This window comes from Chiroxiphia lanceolata, chromosome 16 (assembly GCF_009829145.1).
Source record: "Chiroxiphia lanceolata isolate bChiLan1 chromosome 16, bChiLan1.pri, whole genome shotgun sequence".
Lineage (NCBI taxonomy): Eukaryota > Metazoa > Chordata > Aves > Passeriformes > Pipridae > Chiroxiphia > Chiroxiphia lanceolata.
In genome coordinates, this window is record NC_045652.1 from 15915209 (window position 1) to 15934560 (window position 19352).

General features: G+C 53.8%; 2 protein-coding genes across 7 annotated transcripts in view; both read left to right on the plus strand.

Moving 5' to 3' along the window:
* GRID2IP (Grid2 interacting protein) overlaps positions 1-2179 on the plus strand; it is a 37630-nt gene extending 35451 nt beyond the window's left edge. For all 5 annotated transcript variants that reach the window (XM_032703786.1, XM_032703785.1, XM_032703787.1 and 2 more), the window contains one exon: positions 107-2179. In XM_032703786.1, the coding sequence (XP_032559677.1) occupies positions 107-178 (72 nt within the window). In that variant the 3' untranslated portion in view covers positions 179-2179. The remainder of the gene's footprint in view (positions 1-106) is intronic.
* Positions 2180-4606: 2427 nt separating this feature from the next.
* On the plus strand, positions 4607-19113 carry SLC5A11 (solute carrier family 5 member 11). Of its 2 annotated transcripts, XM_032703796.1 has the most exons (17): positions 4607-4819; positions 5647-5708; positions 6856-7032; positions 7915-7986; positions 8635-8739; positions 8959-9018; positions 9576-9680; positions 11114-11219; positions 12150-12230; positions 12559-12764; positions 13548-13683; positions 14023-14130; positions 14523-14673; positions 14881-15049; positions 15135-15350; positions 16457-16601; positions 18030-19113. In XM_032703796.1, the coding sequence occupies exons 3-17, from the start codon at positions 6901-6903 to the stop codon at positions 18248-18250; spliced, it is 2013 nt and encodes a 670-aa protein (XP_032559687.1). In that variant the 5' UTR covers positions 4607-4819; positions 5647-5708; positions 6856-6900; the 3' UTR covers positions 18251-19113. The 2 variants fall into 2 exon arrangements, with proteins under 2 accessions (XP_032559687.1, XP_032559688.1); XM_032703797.1 differs by lacking the exon at positions 16457-16601 and having other exon boundaries at positions 4612-4819; positions 18030-18175.
* Positions 19114-19352: the final 239 nt, after the last annotated feature.

Here is a 19352-nt window from a genome sequence, read left to right on the forward strand (position 1 = left end):
GACCTTAAAGCCCATCCAGCCCCACCCCTGTGCCATGGGCAGGGACACCTTCCACCTCTCCCCCCAGCCCGTGTCCCACACTCACCCTCTCCCTCTCTCCCCACAGCGGGCTCTCAGTGACGTGCAGGCGGGCGAGAGCCAGCGCAGCCCCAGGATGACCTCTCCCCTCGCCTGGTGAGGGGCCTGCGGTGACCCGAGCTGCCACAGTTCATTGCCAACAAAGTGCAATTTGCTCCTGTCGAGTTTGGTTGTAAATACGCTGCTGCCACCTGCTCCCACCCAGCAGAGCCACGGGCGGAGGGGCCGGGGCAGGTGGGCACTGAGCAGGCACCGCGGGTGACAGTGGGTGGTGTGAGGGTGAGGCACAGGGACACGAAGGCAAACACTGCACTGGGCTTGATGACAGCTTTTCTAGCACCCTCCATCTCCAGTGGATTCCTGAGTCAAGGATTTCAGACCCATCTGGTGAAACTCCACTCGCTCGAGTTTCCAGAACAAGAGAACTTCCCCACACGGGGGGCCCAGCACGGGGGGCTCTGCCCAGGCAGGCACCACTCACCCTGCCAGCCTTGGGGCTGGGGTTAAAGCCCAGCCACAGAGTCCCTGGGAAGCCCGAGCAGGTCAGGCAGGGGAGGGGATGTGGGGGGATGAGGAGAAGGGAGGCCACCAGTGCCTGCTCCCCCGGGACCCTGCATAACAATGCTGCTGAGCTGCTCTCCAGTCCCTCCCCAGTCCTGTCTGCCCTGGAGCAGAGCATGTGGGGCTGGAGCTCCACCTGAACAGACTGTAACAGTGGAACAGACTGTAACAGTGGAACAGACATCACTGGAGGTGGTCTGCAGGCTTTAATTCCCTGCCATTGCCAGCCAGTGGCCATGGAAAGCAATAGGACCTTGCAGAACCCTTCTGACATGTCCACGTGGTCCCAAGGATGGATCTGGTCTAATCCTACCCAGCTTCATCCCGCCCATCAGCTTTGCTTAAAGCTGTGCCAGAGGCTGATGGATCTTGAAAACTTCTCAAGAGTTTAACACATCAGCACAAGGCTTATTGGAACTCACCAGCAGCCAGAAATCCCTGAGCATTTTGGTGCCTCCTTGGAAAGCACAGAACCCCTGGTAGCCTGAAAATGAGTGGGAGTCCTCTGCAGCCCCAAGTGCCTCTCCAAGGCACAGCAGAGACAGCAGGAAATGCATCCCCTGCCCTCCTCCAGTCACTTCCAAGAGCTAGAGTCCTGAATCCCTTTACTGTTCATGGTGACCGTCCCAGGGAGCTCCAGAGCTGTGCACATCCATCCTCCAGTGTCCACGTCCTTCTGTCAAGGTGCATGCCCATCTTTCACCGAGTCTGGCTGTCACTGAATTCCCATGTGGGATGGAAGGGGAGCAGCACCCCATGGCCAGTGCATGCACCTGAGAGGGACAGGGTGCCCCGAGAGCTGCTGGCAGCAGACCCCCAGTGCGCTGCTGCTGTGAGACATCACCCTGTGCAAAACACATCTGTTGCCTTCCAAGCCTGTCCCGCTCCCACATCCCACCCCATGGCAGTGCCCCAGCAAACCATAGTGTAGGGACCCCCCCCCATTGCCAGAGCAAGGGCTCGTCCTGCAGCTCCGCTCAAGGACACGACCACCAACCGGTGCATTATTTATGGGAGACCTTACGACCATCCAATCTCCAGGTTTTGGTATTTTTTTAAACCCTGCTGTAGAAAGTGAAGTATATTTTCACAAGTGTTCTCCGTTTATACAGCTTTAAGTGCCAGGTAGTGTGTAGCCTTGTGTTCCCAGAGGTCCAGACCTGTCCCTGCCCCGATGGAGGTGACAAGGCCACGCTCCCTCTGCTCCATTTTCCCTCTTGGATGTTGCACACTGCATTCCATTGATTTTTTTCTTCTCTTTTCTTTTTTTTTTTTTTTAAATACATTCATTGTTTAAACCACCGGAGGTTCTTTTGAAGCTGTCATGACAGTAACTGCTGTACATAGATTTTGCTACATGTTGTAACTTTCCGAGATAGTTAGAACTCCAACCCCTTTGGTATTTTTATGTGATATTTTCAAAGAACCAGAACTTCTGGTTATATGATTTGATAATGGGACTCTGTATATTCACAATTCAGTCTCAACCCAATGCCTATGTGCTACTCCTAAAATAAAGCTACTGCCTTCTGCCTCCTGACTTTATGGGCCTCTGTCTTCTGTCCAAAATTGCTGCCGTGATGGTGTGAGGAATTCTGCATCTGGCACTTGTGCAACTGCACTTGTTAATGTTGGCCCTTTACACCTGCAGAAGAGAGATACAGGGTCTCACCTGCCTGGGCTGGGGCTGGTATGGGCAGAATCACTGCCTAAAGGACCTCAGCATCCAGGCTGGTGTGATCAATATGAGCAGCAAATTCTTAAAATAGTATGGATTTTTTCCTCCAGCCTTCAGAAGAAAACATTTAATGAGCATATGAGCCAGTGAATTGTTCCCCTCTGAAAAGGAATTCTTGGCTGAGGTTGAGTTTATGTCCCAGGAGCCATTTATCTCCCCTGACACTAATGGAAGATAGATAGGGAGCAGCTCCATATCAGATGTCCTGGTTGTAGATTAGCTGGTTTACAGCACCTGCTCGATCCCTGGGTGCTCCCCAGAGGCTGGAACATGGCTCTGTGCAGAGTCATCCAAAATAGCCCCTGCTGAGCATGTGCATCTCCTTCCCATCTGCACGCAGTCCTGAGTGACATGTTCCAGGGGAGCAGGGAGGTTGGATTAGGTGACCTCCCATGGTCCCTTCCAGCCTGAACCATCCTTTGATTCTGTTTGAAGTGCTCAAAGCCCTCCTGATGTTTCCTCAGCCCTCCTGGCTGGTCCCACCTGGCTCTGCTGCAGCCCCAGGAGCCTGAGCTGCCCCGTGTGGCTGTCACACCTCCCACTGCCCACAAACCACCCCCAGAGTGATGTCCCAGAGCCCCTGTTGCACTGTGTCCCACACAACAGCCTCATCATTCCCTGCACGCTCCCATTGCTGGGTTTGGTAACTGCAGACATGAGGTAATTCCTCCCTGGCCCTGGCACTGGCCAGGCACTCTCCTTGGAGCCTCAGCCCAGCCTGAACAGAATTCCTGCGTCAGCCCTGTCACGGGATCGTCCTCACAGGAAAGCCTGTCCTTGGAAAGGAAATAACAACTTGGGCAGCAGCCGGGGCCGGCACCGGGAGTGCGGCCGTGGCTGCTCCTGCTCCAGGGGTGCCACTGCCATCCCCTGGCACAGATGGGAAACAGTGACCCTGGAAATCCCAAACATTGGGTTATTTGAGGCTTTTCACTCTTTCCTGCAAGGAAGGTGAAAAAGACCTCAAAGAGGAAATGATAAACTTGAGTAAGTCACGGTGAAAAGAGGATCAGAGCTGGGATTCCAGGCTGGCACCTCTGGGCAAAGTGGAACCACGTTCGAACCCTCCCTCCAAGTATCTGGATAATGGTTTGAATGGCCACAATCTCTAATTATTTTCCAGGTGCCAAGAAAAATGCCAAAGAGACAAACAGAGATCTCAGCTTCAGGCTGGAAGGGTTGGGGGTCAGGAAAAAGCGGCACAGACTGGGAGGCAGCACTTGCAGCCCCTGAGGATCCAACTTGTTCTAACACGACTTAGGAAAATCTGGGGTTTCCAAATTGTAGCAGATCAAACTAAAGCATTTCCAATGGCAGGATTCAGAGGCCTTGTTATGTTCATCAGAACTGTGAGTGGGAAACATGAGATCAAATACAGATACTGGGTTTTTCATGGAATCATTGAATCCCAAAATGGTTTGGGTTGGAAGGGACCTTAAAGCTCATCCAGTTCCACCCCCTGCCATGGGCAGGGACACCTTCCACTAGCCCAGGTTGCTCCAAGCCCCGTCCAACCTGGCCTTGGACACTTCCAGGGATGGAGAAACCACAGCTTCTCTGGGCAACCTGTGCCAGGGGCTCCCCACCCTCACAGGGAAGAATTTCTTCCCAATATTCCATCTAACCCTGCCACTCTCAGGTTAAAACATGCCCTTAGGGGGTCACCTACAGTAAAATTCCCATTGGTAACTCCACTGTTGGGACATGGATTAAGTTTGTGTGAGGACAGTGCTCGTGCTCCATCTGCCCCCCCAGCCCAGGGGTTACCTGCCCAGCAAGGGGCTTCTCAGCAATGCTGCCTCGGGCTCCACACACCCCAATCCAGGGGTCTGTGAGCTGCCTCCTGCCGTGGTCTCTGTGCTGAGAGGTCCCTCTTCATCATCACTTTCTGTGTGTTTGGGCCCCAGTGGTTTATCAGGATCTTCAAACAGATGATGCTGAAGACAAATCTCCAGCCTGGCCCAGAGGGGGATTTGATTCTGGGATTAACCTACAGCCTCAGCAGTGTGTTACAAATCCCAGCCCAGATGGATCCTGCTCTTTGTAAGGCTCAGGCATAAACACAGGGACAGGACCAGTGGTCAGCTCCTCCCTGTACCACGGGCTGTCAGCTCCAGAGAACATCAGCACGGATTTCTTATTGTTCTGTGTCCCTTCTGTAGCTGCACAGATTGCTTAAGAGAATGGCACTCTGTGGAGTTTGACCCGGGAGCCCTGATAGTGAAAATAATACACTTCTCACCAGAACCACAGGAGACCAAAAGAGTAACTTCGGTCAATTAGTTTAACTTTGACTATAAATATTCCTTCTCATTCCTTGTGACCCTGTTAACAGCTACGCTGGCAAACCCCGATTCTCTGGCAATATTTAAGCTGCCTGTCAGTTGGCAGAGCCCTGGTGGTGCCCGGCGCGGGGAGCAGAATAAGACCCAGCTGAGCACAGTAAGTTTCCTTTCGGCTTCTACCTCGAGTGGGGGAGCTCCGGTCGGGTTCGGGGCTGGTGCTGGGCTGCTCTCGGCCTGGGTGAGCAGTGGTGTCTGTAGGAGGTGGATGGACCTGGGAACGCTTTAAAAAAACCTGTTGAGGAGGCATTTAGAGCGCCACGGTGCCGACGGGTTCCTCGAGAGCCACGTGGGCTGCGTCCCCCCGGCACCGTCGATAAAGGGCAGCTTCAGCGGCTTCATTTCAATGCCACGGATGTTCCTTCCTCACAATCTCTGGCGAGGAAAGCGCCGCCGCCTGTGCCAGGCACCGAGGGAGAGCAGGCTGTGAGCTGAATTCACAAAACGGGCAAAATTTCCACTGGGCCGTGGCAGAGTTGGGACCTGGAACCAGAGCAGCCGCCTCTGCTGTTTTCCTACCACCAGCCTGTGTGCGGGCTCGGGAGTGCAGGAGGAGCTCAGCAGGCACCTGTGCTCAGCTCTGGGAATCTCCCCTGGAGCTCATCCCACCTCTCCATGTTTACTGACAGGCACAAGATGCCTGCAGAGCTCTGCCCTGCTCCACACGTGTTTCAGAGGGAGCAGACATGACCCTGTTCACCCGTGTGGCTGAATCCCGAGTGTGAGTGAGCGTGTGGAGCTGCAGCACTGGCTGCCCCTCCAGTGCAACCCAGGGTGGGACTTTAATGACCCTTGTGGGTCCTTTCCATGATTCTGTCATCCTATGGCCTCCCGAAACAGCAGTATCAGAGGGAAAGTGGGAGGTGTCAGAGTGGGGTTAGCAACTTCCCCAGGCTGACATACCAAACCCTGTTTTTCTTTTCCTAGTTAGAGGATAAGCATGCCAGTAAAAACTCGGCAGCAGCCAAGACACATTGGCTCTTAAAGAGGTAAGATAGCACTGATCTAGTCATCAGTGCTCTGCATCCTTGCCAGGCAGAAGCTCCCAAGGGAGCGGGATCCAGGGGGTTTGTAAGGCACAGAAAAGGCTCTGTCAAGGTGCTGCAAGTCCCTGCACCTCAGCACCGGGTGAAGCCAGTGGCAGTTGTGACACACGTGGCTGTGGGACAGGTCCTGGTCCGGGCTGTGCCGCACTCCCGGGGCTCAGAGGCAGAACTCGTTTGGCTGCTCGTCCCATCTCCAGTGCCGAGCGCCCCGGGCTGCTGCAGGCCACCCCCCGCCCCACCTTCTTCAGCTTTTTGCAGGGGGTAGGCTTATAAGTGTCTCCTTACAAGTGCAAGAGAGGCCTAAGGACACGGCCAGGTGCACAGGCAGGGACCAGCAGACACCCAGCACGGGCATCCCAGTGACACTGGGGCTGGGGCCAGGGCTGAGCCGGGGAGAGGCAGTGCCAGGGCTGGTGAGTGCTGGTCCTGCTCCTCTTTGGAGGAATCATCTCCTTGGCTCAGCAGGGTAAGAGGAACAATCCCAAACCTGCTCTGTGTGGCACTGAGGGTTCTCTGGGGACCGACAGCAGCCATTTCCAAGCCAGGGGCTGTCTGAGGTGGCCCTGGATGCCGTTCACCTCCTGTCCTGCTCTCAAAGTGTGGCTGAGCTGAGCTGAGGGGAGGCGGAAATTGCTGGAGCAGTTCATGTGCCTTCACCTCCCACGGCTCGTCACCAACGGCTTCACACCAACGGCTCTCCATGGGCACAGTTCTGGCAGCAGCTGCTCCCTGAGGCCAGTCCTGCAGCGCTGCAGCAGTGGGACCCTCAAGCTCTCATCACCAGCTCTGCCACATCCCGCTCCTTTCCTCCTCGTATTTCAGCTATTTCTACCTTCTCTCTAATGCACCTGTTTCTCCTCAGTTAGAAAATTGCATAAGAAATCTCACCAAGCTGTGCTGTCCTGACTGCTGACAGCATCTCCACATCACAGAAAGGGTGAAGTCAAGTGGCAGAGACAAGACCCTTCCCCACAGCTCCAGCAGGAGCAGCTGGAGCCAGAGCTGAGAACCCTGAACTCCTAAAGGAACAGTCACCACCTTCCCTGGGCTGCCACATCCTCCTCTAAGCATGTCACCTGTTCTTTAACAGGTTTATGCACCAGGACCAAGGAGTGCTCAGCCTGCCTGGGAAGCCATGGAGCCCACCAGTGTCCCCCCAGGCTCTGTGACCCCCTCGTGGGACGCGTTCCCCCAGCAGACGCTGGAGCCCGTCGACATCGCTGTCCTCGTGCTCTACTTCCTCTTCGTCCTCGCAGTCGGGCTGTGGGTAAGCAAACACTGTTAAAACCTTCCTGTGTGCCTTGTTAGGCTGAAAAACATGGCTGGCTTGGCCTCAAATTATTTTACTTTGGCTGGAGTCAGGCTTCACTTCGCTGGATTCAACTGAACAAATGCAAAGAGGGAGTTTACAGGTTGTTCCCCTGACCTTGGCCTGGGGAAGTGTCCTGACTGCTCCATTGCAGAGCTGGTCAGCCCTCTGTTTGCCAAGGTTTTGAGAACCCTTGTGAGGAAGAGGCTGTCTGAGTACACAGTATTGCTAATAATAATGTTTTGTTCATCCAGGAAGGAATTGCTGTGCTATAAATCACCTGTGCTTGTCCACAGGGGTCCCGACAGCAGATTCCATAAATTAAAAACGCTGTCTGTGTATAATTAAGGCAGAAGGACATCCTTTGGCATGGCTTTTGTAACAGCAAGAGCACAACCTGGCTGTCAGGAGGCAGAGATGAATAGCTGCTCCCCTCACACGCGGTGCATAACTCTCAGGGTATTGCATGAATCTGTCTGAGGAAGAGGAGTCCATGGGTCATACCTGCCATGTCAAGCATTCCTCCTGGTTGCACCTAATACCTGTGGATTCCACAGGTCTTGTCCAAAAGTATTTGGTTTCCTTTCTGATCTGGAGGGACTTATTTTGCTTATCACATTCAATCAGGATGCTGAGATGATGGAAAAGTTTGTGCGTGACTCAGGGCACTGGTTGGTCCCATCCCTCCTCCCCCAGGGTTTCCCAGCAGCAACTGTCCTTCAGGAAACCCTTCACTCCCACCTGATGACAGTTCAGTGTCCTGTGGGGAAATCTCTGGGTGATGCCCTGAGCAGCCCCCAAACGATGGCTGAATCCATGTCCCTGTTTTCTGCTCCCCAGTCCATGTGGAAGACGCAGCGCAGCACCGTCAAAGGCTATTTCCTGGCAGGAGGACAGATGGTCTGGTGGCCTGTGAGTATCTGTGTGGTCACCCTGCCCGTGTCCCTGGGCTGCAGCCACACTGACCAGCATCTCTGCCCAAGCAGAGCTTGTTTGTCCAAACAGAAGTAAATAAATAAACATCACTCCCATGTTTTGCAAAGACCCAGTTACACACTGGCTTTTTGCCCCTGCATTTGAGACTTGGGAAGTGGAGACTTGCAGGGAGAGGGCCAGCCCGATGCCTCACAAGGCCTGGCTGCTCTGGAGAGTTCCACAATTAACTGGGGGGTCCCCATTGTGAACACAGCTTTGTGTTGAGCCAGGCTGCTGGCTGGGGTGTCTCCTTTGGGCTGGTCCCTGAGGATGTGCTGATAACAGGACCTGACATTTCTACCTGTTCCCTCCACCTTCTGCTCTGCTCTCCTGTAAGAGATTCAGACGCTGTTTTGGAAGGAGCATGATTCTGAACATGCCCACAAATAGGCAGTGAACAGTGAAAGAAGCTGGACAGAGGTGCCAGAGTCACTGAACCTGTAGGCAAAAGAAGAAGGTGGCAGAGGGTGGCAAGGATTTAATTTCCTGCATGGTCATGAGTGGGGAACAGCATCACTGTGCTCTCACCAGGCTGAGAACAACGCCCTGTGCCAGGGCCAGACCTGATTTTCTGTGTTTCTCCAGGTGGGTGCATCCCTGTTCGCCAGCAATGTTGGAAGTGGCCACTTCATCGGCCTGGCTGGGTCAGGAGCTGCCTCGGGAATTGCTGCAACAGCCTATGAGTGGAATGTGAGTGTGCCCGGGGCTGGAGAGCCCTCCCCGTGCTGGACAGGGGGCCCCAACGAGTCACCAGAGCAGGGCAGAGCCCTGGCACCTCTGGCACTCCAGATCCTGCTGCCCGAGCCTGAAGTCACCAGCTGTGGGGGAGATGAGTCCCTGTGTCCCTGCTGATCCACGGGATCAGAGCCTGGACCTGCCTCTCTGACCTCCCTGTCCCTTGGTTTGCAGGGGATGTTCTGTGTCCTGGTGCTGGCCTGGCTGTTCCTGCCCATCTACATCGCATCGGGGGTAGGTCGGGGGGTGTTGTGTCCCTCTGCTCTTCATCTGTACCACTGGTGTGCCTCGGGCTGCACCTCTCCTGCACCTCTCCTGTGGCTCCTGGACTGAGCTGTGGGGCACCTGCCTGCTCCAGTGGCTGCTCCAGTGGCTGCTCCTGTGGCTGATCCAGTGGCTGCTCCAGTGGCTGCTCCTGCAGCTGCTCCACTGTCCAGGCTAACAGGCAGCAGAGCTGCTCCCTGGGGTCAGCACAGTGGGTTTGGGGGGTCAGACTGCTCTGTAGCCCCTGGCAATGGGTAGAGTTGCTCCTTCTCCTGAGGAGGTGGATGGACACCCCCGTATCCTGGTTTATAGTGAGCCCTGTGCCAGGCATCACAGCAAAGCCAGTGCTTGCTAAGCTGCTGTGCTGGCCTAAGTCAGCAACTGCGAGTCAAATACCAGCCCAGGGCAGCTCTCAGGGCCCTTCTGGTCTCCTACCAGTGCAAACACCCACATGGCTCCCTGGGTGAGCCCTTGGCAGCTCTGGGAACAACCACGTCCCCCCTCCCCTGAGCTGTGTCTCTCCACAGGTCACTACCATGCCCGAGTACTTGAGGAAACGTTTCGGAGGCAAAAGGATTCAGATGTTCCTGGCAATCCTCTACTTGTTCATCTACATCTTCACCAAAATATCGGTAAGTAGAAAAAAAGGGAAATGGCTTGAATTTGATTCACTTTGGAAGCGTGGGCTGAGCAGTGAGGCTGAGAAATTCAACCAGTGGCACTTCCCTGGGTGAGCAGAGAAGGGTTTATTACCAAAATGCCCAAGGAAGAGAGACTGTAGTTGTTTTGAGAACCGACTCAAAAAAGAACAATTTCTTTTTTTGCCCATTAAGCACCTGAATGCCTGAAACCCTTGCTCCTCCACAGTCCTGAACAATAGTTCCTGGAAAGGTGGAGCTGTGAGTGTGGATGAGGTTGTTGTTAGATTTTGCTCACCCAGTTTTTCCCCTTTTGCCCATTTATTGCCTGTGCAGACACCAGGTGCTGTTTTTTAGGATGGAGAACGACGTAGGAACTGGTCTAGGGTTAGGAGAAAAGTGTTCAGTGATTTTTTGCACCTGTTTGAATACATAACTGAATCAACTCTTGCACAACACCTTGGTGGCTGTTCATTAACAGCCCAGCAGGGCACGGATCCGTGAAAATAGATCCTGCTGGGGCTTCTCCTGCACAGAGGGGCCACAGTGGGACACGGTGTGTGACCCTCCCTCTGTCCCCCCTGAAACTTTCAACAAAGGGAAATGGCTTTAAACTAAAAGGGTGTAGGTTTAGATTAGATCCTGGGAAGCAATTCTTCCCTGTGAAGGTGGGGAGGCCCTGGCACAGTTGCCTAGAGAAGCTGTGGCTGCCCCATCCCTGGGAGTGTCCAAGGCCAGGTTGGGCAGCTGGAGGAAGGCTCAGGTTCTCCTCTAGATAAGATTGACTATTTGATGGAATGTCTGATAATACGATTCCTGTGTTCAGGATGATTTTACACCTGCCTGTCCTCCTGTGGTTGGCAGTTTGCCTGTCCTAAACTCTCCCAAACCGCAGCATTTTCACGTAGCTGCAGAGCTGGTTGGTCAGGGCTGGGCCCAGCCCCGAGGACACTTTTCCTGGTGACCTCCCTGTCCCCACGGCAGCAGGGAGGAATCCACAGATGGGTGCTGAGGTGCCTGGGGAGTTTGCACCAGGTGCCCCAGTCCCCCCCAGCCCAGCCCAGCTCCCCACCCTGCTCACTGGTGCTCGGGGAAGAGATAAGCTCACCCCACCCAAATGCCTTTCTCACAGAGAGCTGTGCACGCTCCCCTTCCTGTGACAGCCCCATCCTCCCCTCACTGTCACCCCTGTGACCAGCAATAACAATGAACTGGCTACAGAGTGACCTGTGCCTGGCCCTGCTGGTGGAGGGCAGGGTGGCAGGGGCTGGGGCTGCAGGGGCTGTGCCCAGGGGAGCTGGGGGGCCACGAGCAGCTCCAAGCCAGGCTGGGCTCAGCACAGGAGATGGCTTGGCCAGCTGAATGTCCACTCTTTGAAGGGCCTGGTAAGGCCATGGCTGCAGCTGTGCCACTGTCCTTTGCTGCAGGTGGACATGTACGCCGGGGCCCTGTTCATCCAGCAGGCCCTGCACTGGGACCTGTACATCGCCGTGGTGGGGCTGCTGGCCATCACTGCCATCTACACCGTGTCGGGTACGTGCCAGGGCTGCCCACCACACAGCCTGCCCAGGGAGGGAGACACCCTGCCAGTGTCCCAGGCCGGGCTGGATGGGGCTTGGAGCAACATGGGATAGCGGAAGGTGTCCCTGCCCATGGCAGGGAGTGGAACAAGATGATTTTTAAGGTCCCTTTCAACCCAAACCATTTCAGGATTCTGTGATTCATGCCATGCACTGTGTCCTTGGGGTAGGAGTCCTGCATCCCCTACAGCCTGGTTCTGCCATGAATATGGATACTGGGATGGGGGGGGGGAACCAATTGAAAACTCCCCTTTTTAGAAAAAATTGCCAGGTGAGAGTAAGTGAACTTCCCTCACAGGCCACCCTAGGTGGGATCATGTCAGCCCTGCTTTAAGGAGCAGCTCTGCTCCAGTCCAGGCATTTGCAGGATCCGTTTTCCTCGGGCTCTCTGGAGGTGTGAGGGATTTACAGGACAATGAGCCGTGTAATGTGGAAAGACTCCAGTCTTGGATGCCCTTTCAGGGCTTATGAGTGGCCAAATGGAAAACAGCCACGCACGGAGCAAGAAGAGATCCCAAACAAAGAAAGGTTATTGCTTTCCCAGTGCTCACCCCCAGTGATGAAAAATCACCCCTCCTTTCTTTCTTTCTTCTCCTCCTTTTGCAGCTTGGGCTTTGTTTTGGAGTTTTTCCATGTATTTCCCGTAGAATTATTTCTACTGGACTTCAATGTTTAGCGACCAAATGGTGACTCATGATGATTCAAACCACTGGAAATTCCAGCCAAAGTGTCTTTGGCCAAACTGCCCCTCAGCAGAGTGAGAACCCCCTGGCCAGGCTGGGGGCTCAGCTTGTGCTGCTGGGCAAGAACTTCTGCAAAGTGTGAGCTGCTCCAACAGAACAAACCCAGTTTACCCCAGTGTGGTGCCTCTCTGCTCCCCCAGGTGGCCTGGCAGCTGTGATCTACACGGATGCTCTGCAGACCCTCATCATGCTCATCGGGGCCGTGACTCTCATGGTCTTCAGTGAGTGTTTCCCTGGGGGTTTATCACTAAAAATATGATAAAAGCTTTATCAAGTTAAATAATAGGAAGAAATCCCTCCCTGTGAGGGTGGGGAGGCCCTGGCACAGGTTGCCCAGAGAAGCTGTGGCTGCCCCTGGATCCCTGGAAGTGTCCAAGGCCAGGTTGGACAGGGCTTGGAGCAACCTGGGACAGTGGAAGGTGTCCCTGCCCATGGCAGGGGGTGGGACTGGATGACCATTTGTGTAACATTACCCACAGCCAACTAGACACTGAAATCAGAGTTCTGACCTGGGAAGATGCAATAACAGCTTCTCATGACCCGTTTTAGGCTTTATTGAAGTCGGTGGCCTGGAAGGTTTGCAGACAAAATACTTCAGTGCCATTCCCAGCACCCGCAAGGAGAACAGCAGCTGTGGCTTGCCCAGAGAAGATGCTTTTCACATCTTCAGAGACCCTGTTCACTCTGACCTTCCCTGGCCAGGAGTTTTGGTGGGAATGACCATCCCATCCCTGTGGTACTGGTGCACAGACCAGGTGGGTCCCTGTTTGTTTCTTTGGTTGGTTTCAAGAAAATGCTGTTGGTTGTTTGAAGCTGATTACAAACCTTGGGGTTGCAAAATCACCTGGACTGATTTACTGTTTCTTATGGGGATTTAGTAAAATCTGGTTGCTTCAATACTAAAAATGCAAAACTTGATATGCACAACTGAATGTTGGGAGTCATCTCAACATAAAAAGGGGTGAGAATGTGTTTGTGAGTCAACCTCAGTCTACAAAGATTTTTTTTGGTTGGTTTGTTTTTTAACTTGAACCTTTCATTCCTTGCAAACCACCTGTGAATTCCCCTTCTCAACTTTCCAGGGGTCTGTCTCCCATCCCTCCTAGTGACACCATCAGAGCCAGGAAGATGAAGCTCTAAGTCACCTTTTTATGTTGCTATTGTGTTTTCTTGCTCTTTTATTTAACTCACTCTGCTCATTTCAGATTCTGTCCTGCTGCTGCCTTGGCCAGGCTTATCCGTAGGGTCAGGGAATTCCCCAGTGCAGGAAGAATAGAAAATTCTGAGTGTGGTCAGCTGGGGATGAGGTTCTGCAGCACAGTGTCCTGCCAGGCTCAGCTGGGATGGCACAAGCAGTGCCTTTCAGGTCTGTGTTCCTGTAAGGTGCTCGGGATCCAAAACAACCATAAAGCCACAGCCAAGCCGTGTGATCACCCGTCTGGGACTGCCACAGCTCAGTGGAGATCAAAGTCGGGATCGCTCCATCCCAGCCAGCTCCTCGCTGCTGGCAGCCAACCAACCCATTTCTTCATTCCTAGGTCATTGTTCAGAGGTCCCTTGCTGCCAAAAACCTCTCCCACGCCAAAGGAGGCTCCTTGATGACCTCCTACTTGAAGATTTTGCCCCTCTTTATGATGGTAATGCCAGGCATGATCAGCAGGGTTCTCTTCCCAGGTAAGTGCTGAGGGAGAGATCTGTTCCCTCTCTCTGGCTCTGCCTCCTCCACAGAGCTGGAGCACCTTTACTGAATAAGTTGAGAGGTTCCAATGCATCAAATGCCCAATGTATGAAAAAATTTTCTTCCAGTTACAATCTGGAGAATGCAGATCCTGCTACAGCAGCCCCAGACATCTCTGTGTTGAGATGGTCCTCTGCCATTTCCTGGAAGCTTCCCAAGCTCTCCAGTATTTTCCTTAAAAAGCAGTTTACAGCATTCAGCAGAGTAACTTGTTTATTCACATGGTTTATTGTGGCTGGGGAATGCTGCCTCTCACTCCCCACTGCTTATTTCAGATCTGGTGGCTTGTGCAGATCCGGAAAATTGCCAAAAAATCTGTGGCAACCCCTCTGGCTGTTCTGATATCGCTTATCCCAAGCTGGTGTTGGAGCTTCTGCCTGTAGGTAAGAGCTGGTGCTGGCACTGGTGGGTTCTGTACACTCCAACCACAGGTTGAGTGAGAGAAGTTCAGAGAGGAAAATACCCTGAAACTCATTTCAGTGGGGTTTGTGTTGGGTTTGGTGACAGAGTGGCAAAGGGCAGCAGGAAACAGGAGAGAGAGGGGATGATCCCCTATCCAGAGCCTCATTCAGTCAAATCTGGATAAGAGATAAAGCACGGATGTTTAATGATGAGAATCAAGGGCTAAAAATTCCCTATCACTGTTATTTTAAAATTGGAGCTAAAACCACTTTTAAAAGTCTGTTCTAGCTCATAGAAGGTCACCTCAAGGTCACCTTGCAGTGGAGCTACTGGGGGTCCCTCAGGGCAGCTCTACTTCTCCTTCTGTTTCCAGGACTCAGGGGCCTGATGATGTCAGTGATGATAGCAGCTCTCATGTCCTCCCTGACTTCCATCTTTAATAGTGCCAGCACCATTTTCACCATGGACCTCTGGAAACACTTCCGTCCGCGTTGCTCCGAGTGGGAGCTCATGATCGTCGGCAGGTACGGACAACTGGGACGTGTCAGAGACACCTTGGCACAGCCTGCTGAGGGAACACCTTCACCCTGCACAGGCTGGGGGGAGGACCAGAGTGGAGTTATGAGTTATGGCTGTGAGGCAGCTCAGTCAGAGTCTCACACGCTGAGCAACTGGAAAAGAACATCCCACAGTAAAGATGCCCACAGTAAAGGCATCCTTGTCTTGCCCAGGGTCTTTGTGCTGCTGCTCACTGTGATCTCCATCCTGTGGATCCCCTTGGTGCAGGCTGGCCAGGGTGGGCAGCTCTTCATTTACATCCAGTCCATCAGCTCCTACCTGCAGCCGCCCGTGGCCATGGTGTTTATCCTGGGCTGCTTCTGGAGAAGAGCCAACGAGAAGGTAACCTCTCCACTGGAGCCTGGCCACCCCGGGTCCGGGGCGGGTGCTGCTCCTCGCTCCAGCTCGGAATTCCCTTCCTTTGCAGGGCGCCTTCTGGGGGTTGGTGGTGGGGCTGCTGCTGGGCGTCGTTCGGCTGGTGCTGGACTTCATCTTCCCCGAGCCCCGGTGCGGCGAGGCCGACGCCCGGCCCGGCGTGGTGAAGTACATGCACTACCTGTACTTCTCCATGGTGCTGGCGGCCGTCTCCACGCTCACCGTGCTCCTCGTCAGCGTGGCCACCGAGCCCCCCGCCCCCGAAATGGTGCGTCACCCCTCCTGCTTTCTTTGCTTATGTGGTTGCCAGGATGCCCCACGTTCCACCCGTGGGAATAATGTGGGGAGAAATAACCTGGAGATGGAAGTTTCCATTCGTCCTTTATTTATGACCACACTCGTAGCAGCAACCCCTGCTCTGCTCCAGCACCTCTGCTGCCGCCTCTGATTTGGGTCCCATAAATCCCACCCTGGAAACTGCTCAACAGTAGATGCTACCAAGAGCTGTTGTTCAAGCATGTGTGTTTAATCCACGACAAATTAGCCTTTTTCCCTCTATTTTCCAAGAAATTCCAGCTTCTGGGTCATCTTTACCAACTCTCTTACTAACTTAGTGAGGAACCATTTTTACTCGCAGGAAAGAGAAACCCAGGGCACAGAGCACAACTCCTCTGAACCAGGTTTGTGCCAGTTTGACTATTTTCAGTAGATGTACTGAGGCTACAGAGAAACAGGAGGAGGGGCAGGGGAGCTGGAGGGATCATGTGGCAGCACATCCTCTTGCTTCAAGACAGGACCAACCCAAAAGTCCTGGTGAACTCAGAAATCCCCAGAGAGGGAGATGCCCCAGAGGTGTGTGATCAATCCAGAGCTCACCTGCCCTCCCTGTAGCAATTTTTCCTCATCTCCAACGTGAATCTTTCCAGCTTCATGTTGTGCTCATCCCTCTCTATCCACACTATTGCTGAGAACATCCCTCTTTAATGAGTCTTTTAGATATTTGAAGAAAACAATCCTACCTGTCATCTCTTCTCAACAACCCCAGTTCTTTGAGCCGTCCCTCCCTGGCCACAATTTCCATTCTTTTTGCTCCTTCTTGACTCACTCTCAGCCTGCACCCAGGGATGGGCCCACAGAGAAATGTCCCCTCAGTACAGAGTGAAGACTCATCCTCCTGAGGTGGAGCTGTGCTGTTCCAAACCCCCTCTGACGGTGACCGTCACCCCGCAGCACAGCCGAGCTCGGCTGTTCCCCTGCTCCTCAGAGCAGGAGGGCAGATTTCAGCCCAGCCACGTGTTCTCCCTGCAGGCAGCCCTGGGGCTCCTTTGGGCGCCGTGACAGCAGTTTCTTTAACACCCCTCTTCATGCCATCAGATAAGTCGGCTCACCTGGTTCACGCGTGGGGACCCACCGCCCAAGCAAGACCTGGCAGTCGGCCCCTGCCCCAGCGACGCCGAGCGCCCCGCTCTCCAGCTTGAGCTAAACATTGCCTCTGGCAGTAGTGCAGAGGAGAAGAAATGTAAGTGCTCCAACGTCGTGCTCAGTAACCCCACACCCAACAACCCTTGGCGTTCGTAGAGGCTTTGAAGACGAGAGACGTTAAAACTCCTTCCTCTGGAATTCCGTAGCTTCAGGGTGTGCTGAAAGAATCGTAGAATTAGAGAATCACAGAATATCCTGAGTTGGAAGGGACCCATCAGCATCATCCAGTCCAACTCCTGGCCTCGCACAGGACACCCCAACAATCCCACCCTGTCTCTCAGAGCATTGTCCAAACCCTCCTGGAGCTCTGGCAGCCTTGGGGCTGTGCCCACTGCCCTGGGGAGCCTGGTCAGTGCCCCACCACTCTCTGGGGGAAGAACCTTTTCCTGAGATCCAACCTAAACCTCCCTGACACGGCTCCAGCCGTTCCCTCGGGTCCTGTCACTGCTCACCCAGAGCAGAGATTGGAGCTGCCCCTCCACTGCCCCTCGGGAAAAAGCTGCAGACCCTGGTGAGGTCTGACCTCAGTCTCGTCCAGGTGGAGAAAGGCTTTACCTGACATTTTACCTAAGCAGGAGTTTAATCTCTTTCCCATCTTTTGATGGCATTACTTAAGCTTGAAACCAAGGAGCTGGATGGGATACAGAGCCATGCCCGTTATCCCACGTCAGTGACCAGTGCTGTGGCACCTGCTGCCAGGAGAACTGGTTGGAGAAGGGGAGGGTGGAGGAAAACCACAGCTATGTTGATGAAATTCCATTTCTGTTTTTCAGCGGTGTTTTCTGATCGGCTCTAGCAGCAGGGAGAACCCAGAGCCCTGGGCCGAGCTCTTGACAGATCAGTGAAGGAGGATTTGCATTTTTTAAAACTTGTACTTGTCGGTATTAGGTACAACCATGTGCAGACCCACTGCATTCTCCAGTGATGATCTGAATCCCCTGTTTTTGCCAGGCTTGGGACTCTGTTTATGTAACATTGCAGCTTTTGCTGAGTGTTTCTTTGATCTATAAAAGCTGTTGTAAGTTAATGAGTTAGGGCACAGCTCTCCCACTGCTGGGAAGTCTTGAGTTTGCTGTGCACAAGCATTTGCCTTCCCAGCACTTAGCCCTGTGTCCCAACCCATACCAGAGCTGGGCAAATTCAGTTTACATGTGTATGGCATGGAGAAAACCCCCCTGGCCTACAGCAGGGCCCTGCCCAGGGACGCTGCCACAGCTCAGTTTTGAGGTTTGGTTTACTGTTCCCACGGCTTAAACTGTTGGGAACAGCAGAATCTGAGTTCAGGTACTGCAGCCCCAAAAGATGATGACTGAAGGGGTTCCTACAGCTCAGTGTAGTGAGAGTCTTCACTTAGACACCACTGGTGCATTTCTGCATCAAAACCCTTTGAACAGGAGCACACGGGACATTCCTGGGATTTGCTTTGTTGATGAGATTCATCCCTCACTCCTGACTCTCTTTTCAGGTGCGACTGAGGCCAAAGGGAGCTCGAAGCTGATGAGCACCTTCCTGTGGCTCTGTGGGATGGAGCACAGGCAGGAGAGCACCGAGAGCACAGCACCACCCAAACCTGAGCCCCTGCCCGTGGCTTCCCTGGAGGAGAAGCCGCTGGTGAAACACATCCTCAACATCAACCTGCTCATCTGTCTGTGTGCTGGGGTCTTCCTCTGGGCGTACTTCGCATAGCCAGGGGGATGCAAGTCCAGTGACATCAACTAATTTTAATTGGTGTAAATATTAATAACTAGCAGAGGGTTAATGTAATTCTTAATGCTTTCTAAATTTTATTTCTTTATTTAAGAAGACAGATCCTTCTTCCTAATCCCTTCCTTATTTGTAATGAGGGCTTGGCTTTGACCAGGGCTGAGTGCTTGGCACCAGCACTGTCAGACCCCAATTGGCCCCAAACAGCTGAGGAAGGTTTGGTTATTTTAAATATTTAAATTTGCTCTTTGGCATTAGAGCAGTGCCTGGAATTCAGGAAGTCTGGATTCTTTTCCTATTTATGCCTCTATAACCAGCTACAAGCACTTGGGTCCCCTTTGGTTCAGCTTCTCCAGCCTTGAGGGGCGAGTGGCAGCTCCGAGTGCCCAGAGGAGAGGCCAAAGGCCTTGTCCACGCTCTGTTGTATCTCACTGGCTCAGCTGTGCCTGTTCAGCCTCCTCTCTGTGTGCACCGAGCGCTGAGGGGCCCGTCCTGGGAGCTCCTGCTGAGTTACCTTTGCTCGTGGTCTGACAGTGACACCGACCAACACCAGCACCCAGCGTGGAAACTGCCCCACAACTGCCTCCAGGGGCACCTGAAGGACCTAGACCAGCCCAAACCCAGCAGGTGCTGCCAGGGCAGGGGTGCCCAGCAGTAGCCCCTCCTTGCTTGGACCCCCCCAGCTGTTCTGGGAGCAATCCAACAGAGAGCCCTGGGTCAGGAGCACCAACGCCTGTCCTGGCCCCTCGTCCGGGGCAGCCTGGGCAGGAGGGGGATGAGTGCCCTGCTCCCACCCTGGGGCCTTGTGTAGCTGCAGATAAACTTAATAAAGAGTGAGAGCTGCTCCCTGCCTGCCTCAGTCTGTGGGGATGGGGCTGCCAAGGCCTGGGGCACAGCGTGGCCCCAGGCCCCTCTGGGGCTGGGTTAACGTGCAGCTGGGTGCAGTCTGTTTAACATGAATCTACACATCAAGGAATCAACCTATGTGCACTCCTAGGGTGCTTCCACTGCAGTCCTCACGGAAAACCAAGCTGAGCAGCCAGTGACTCCGAGCAACAAAGCCCAGGGGATCACTGTGACCTTC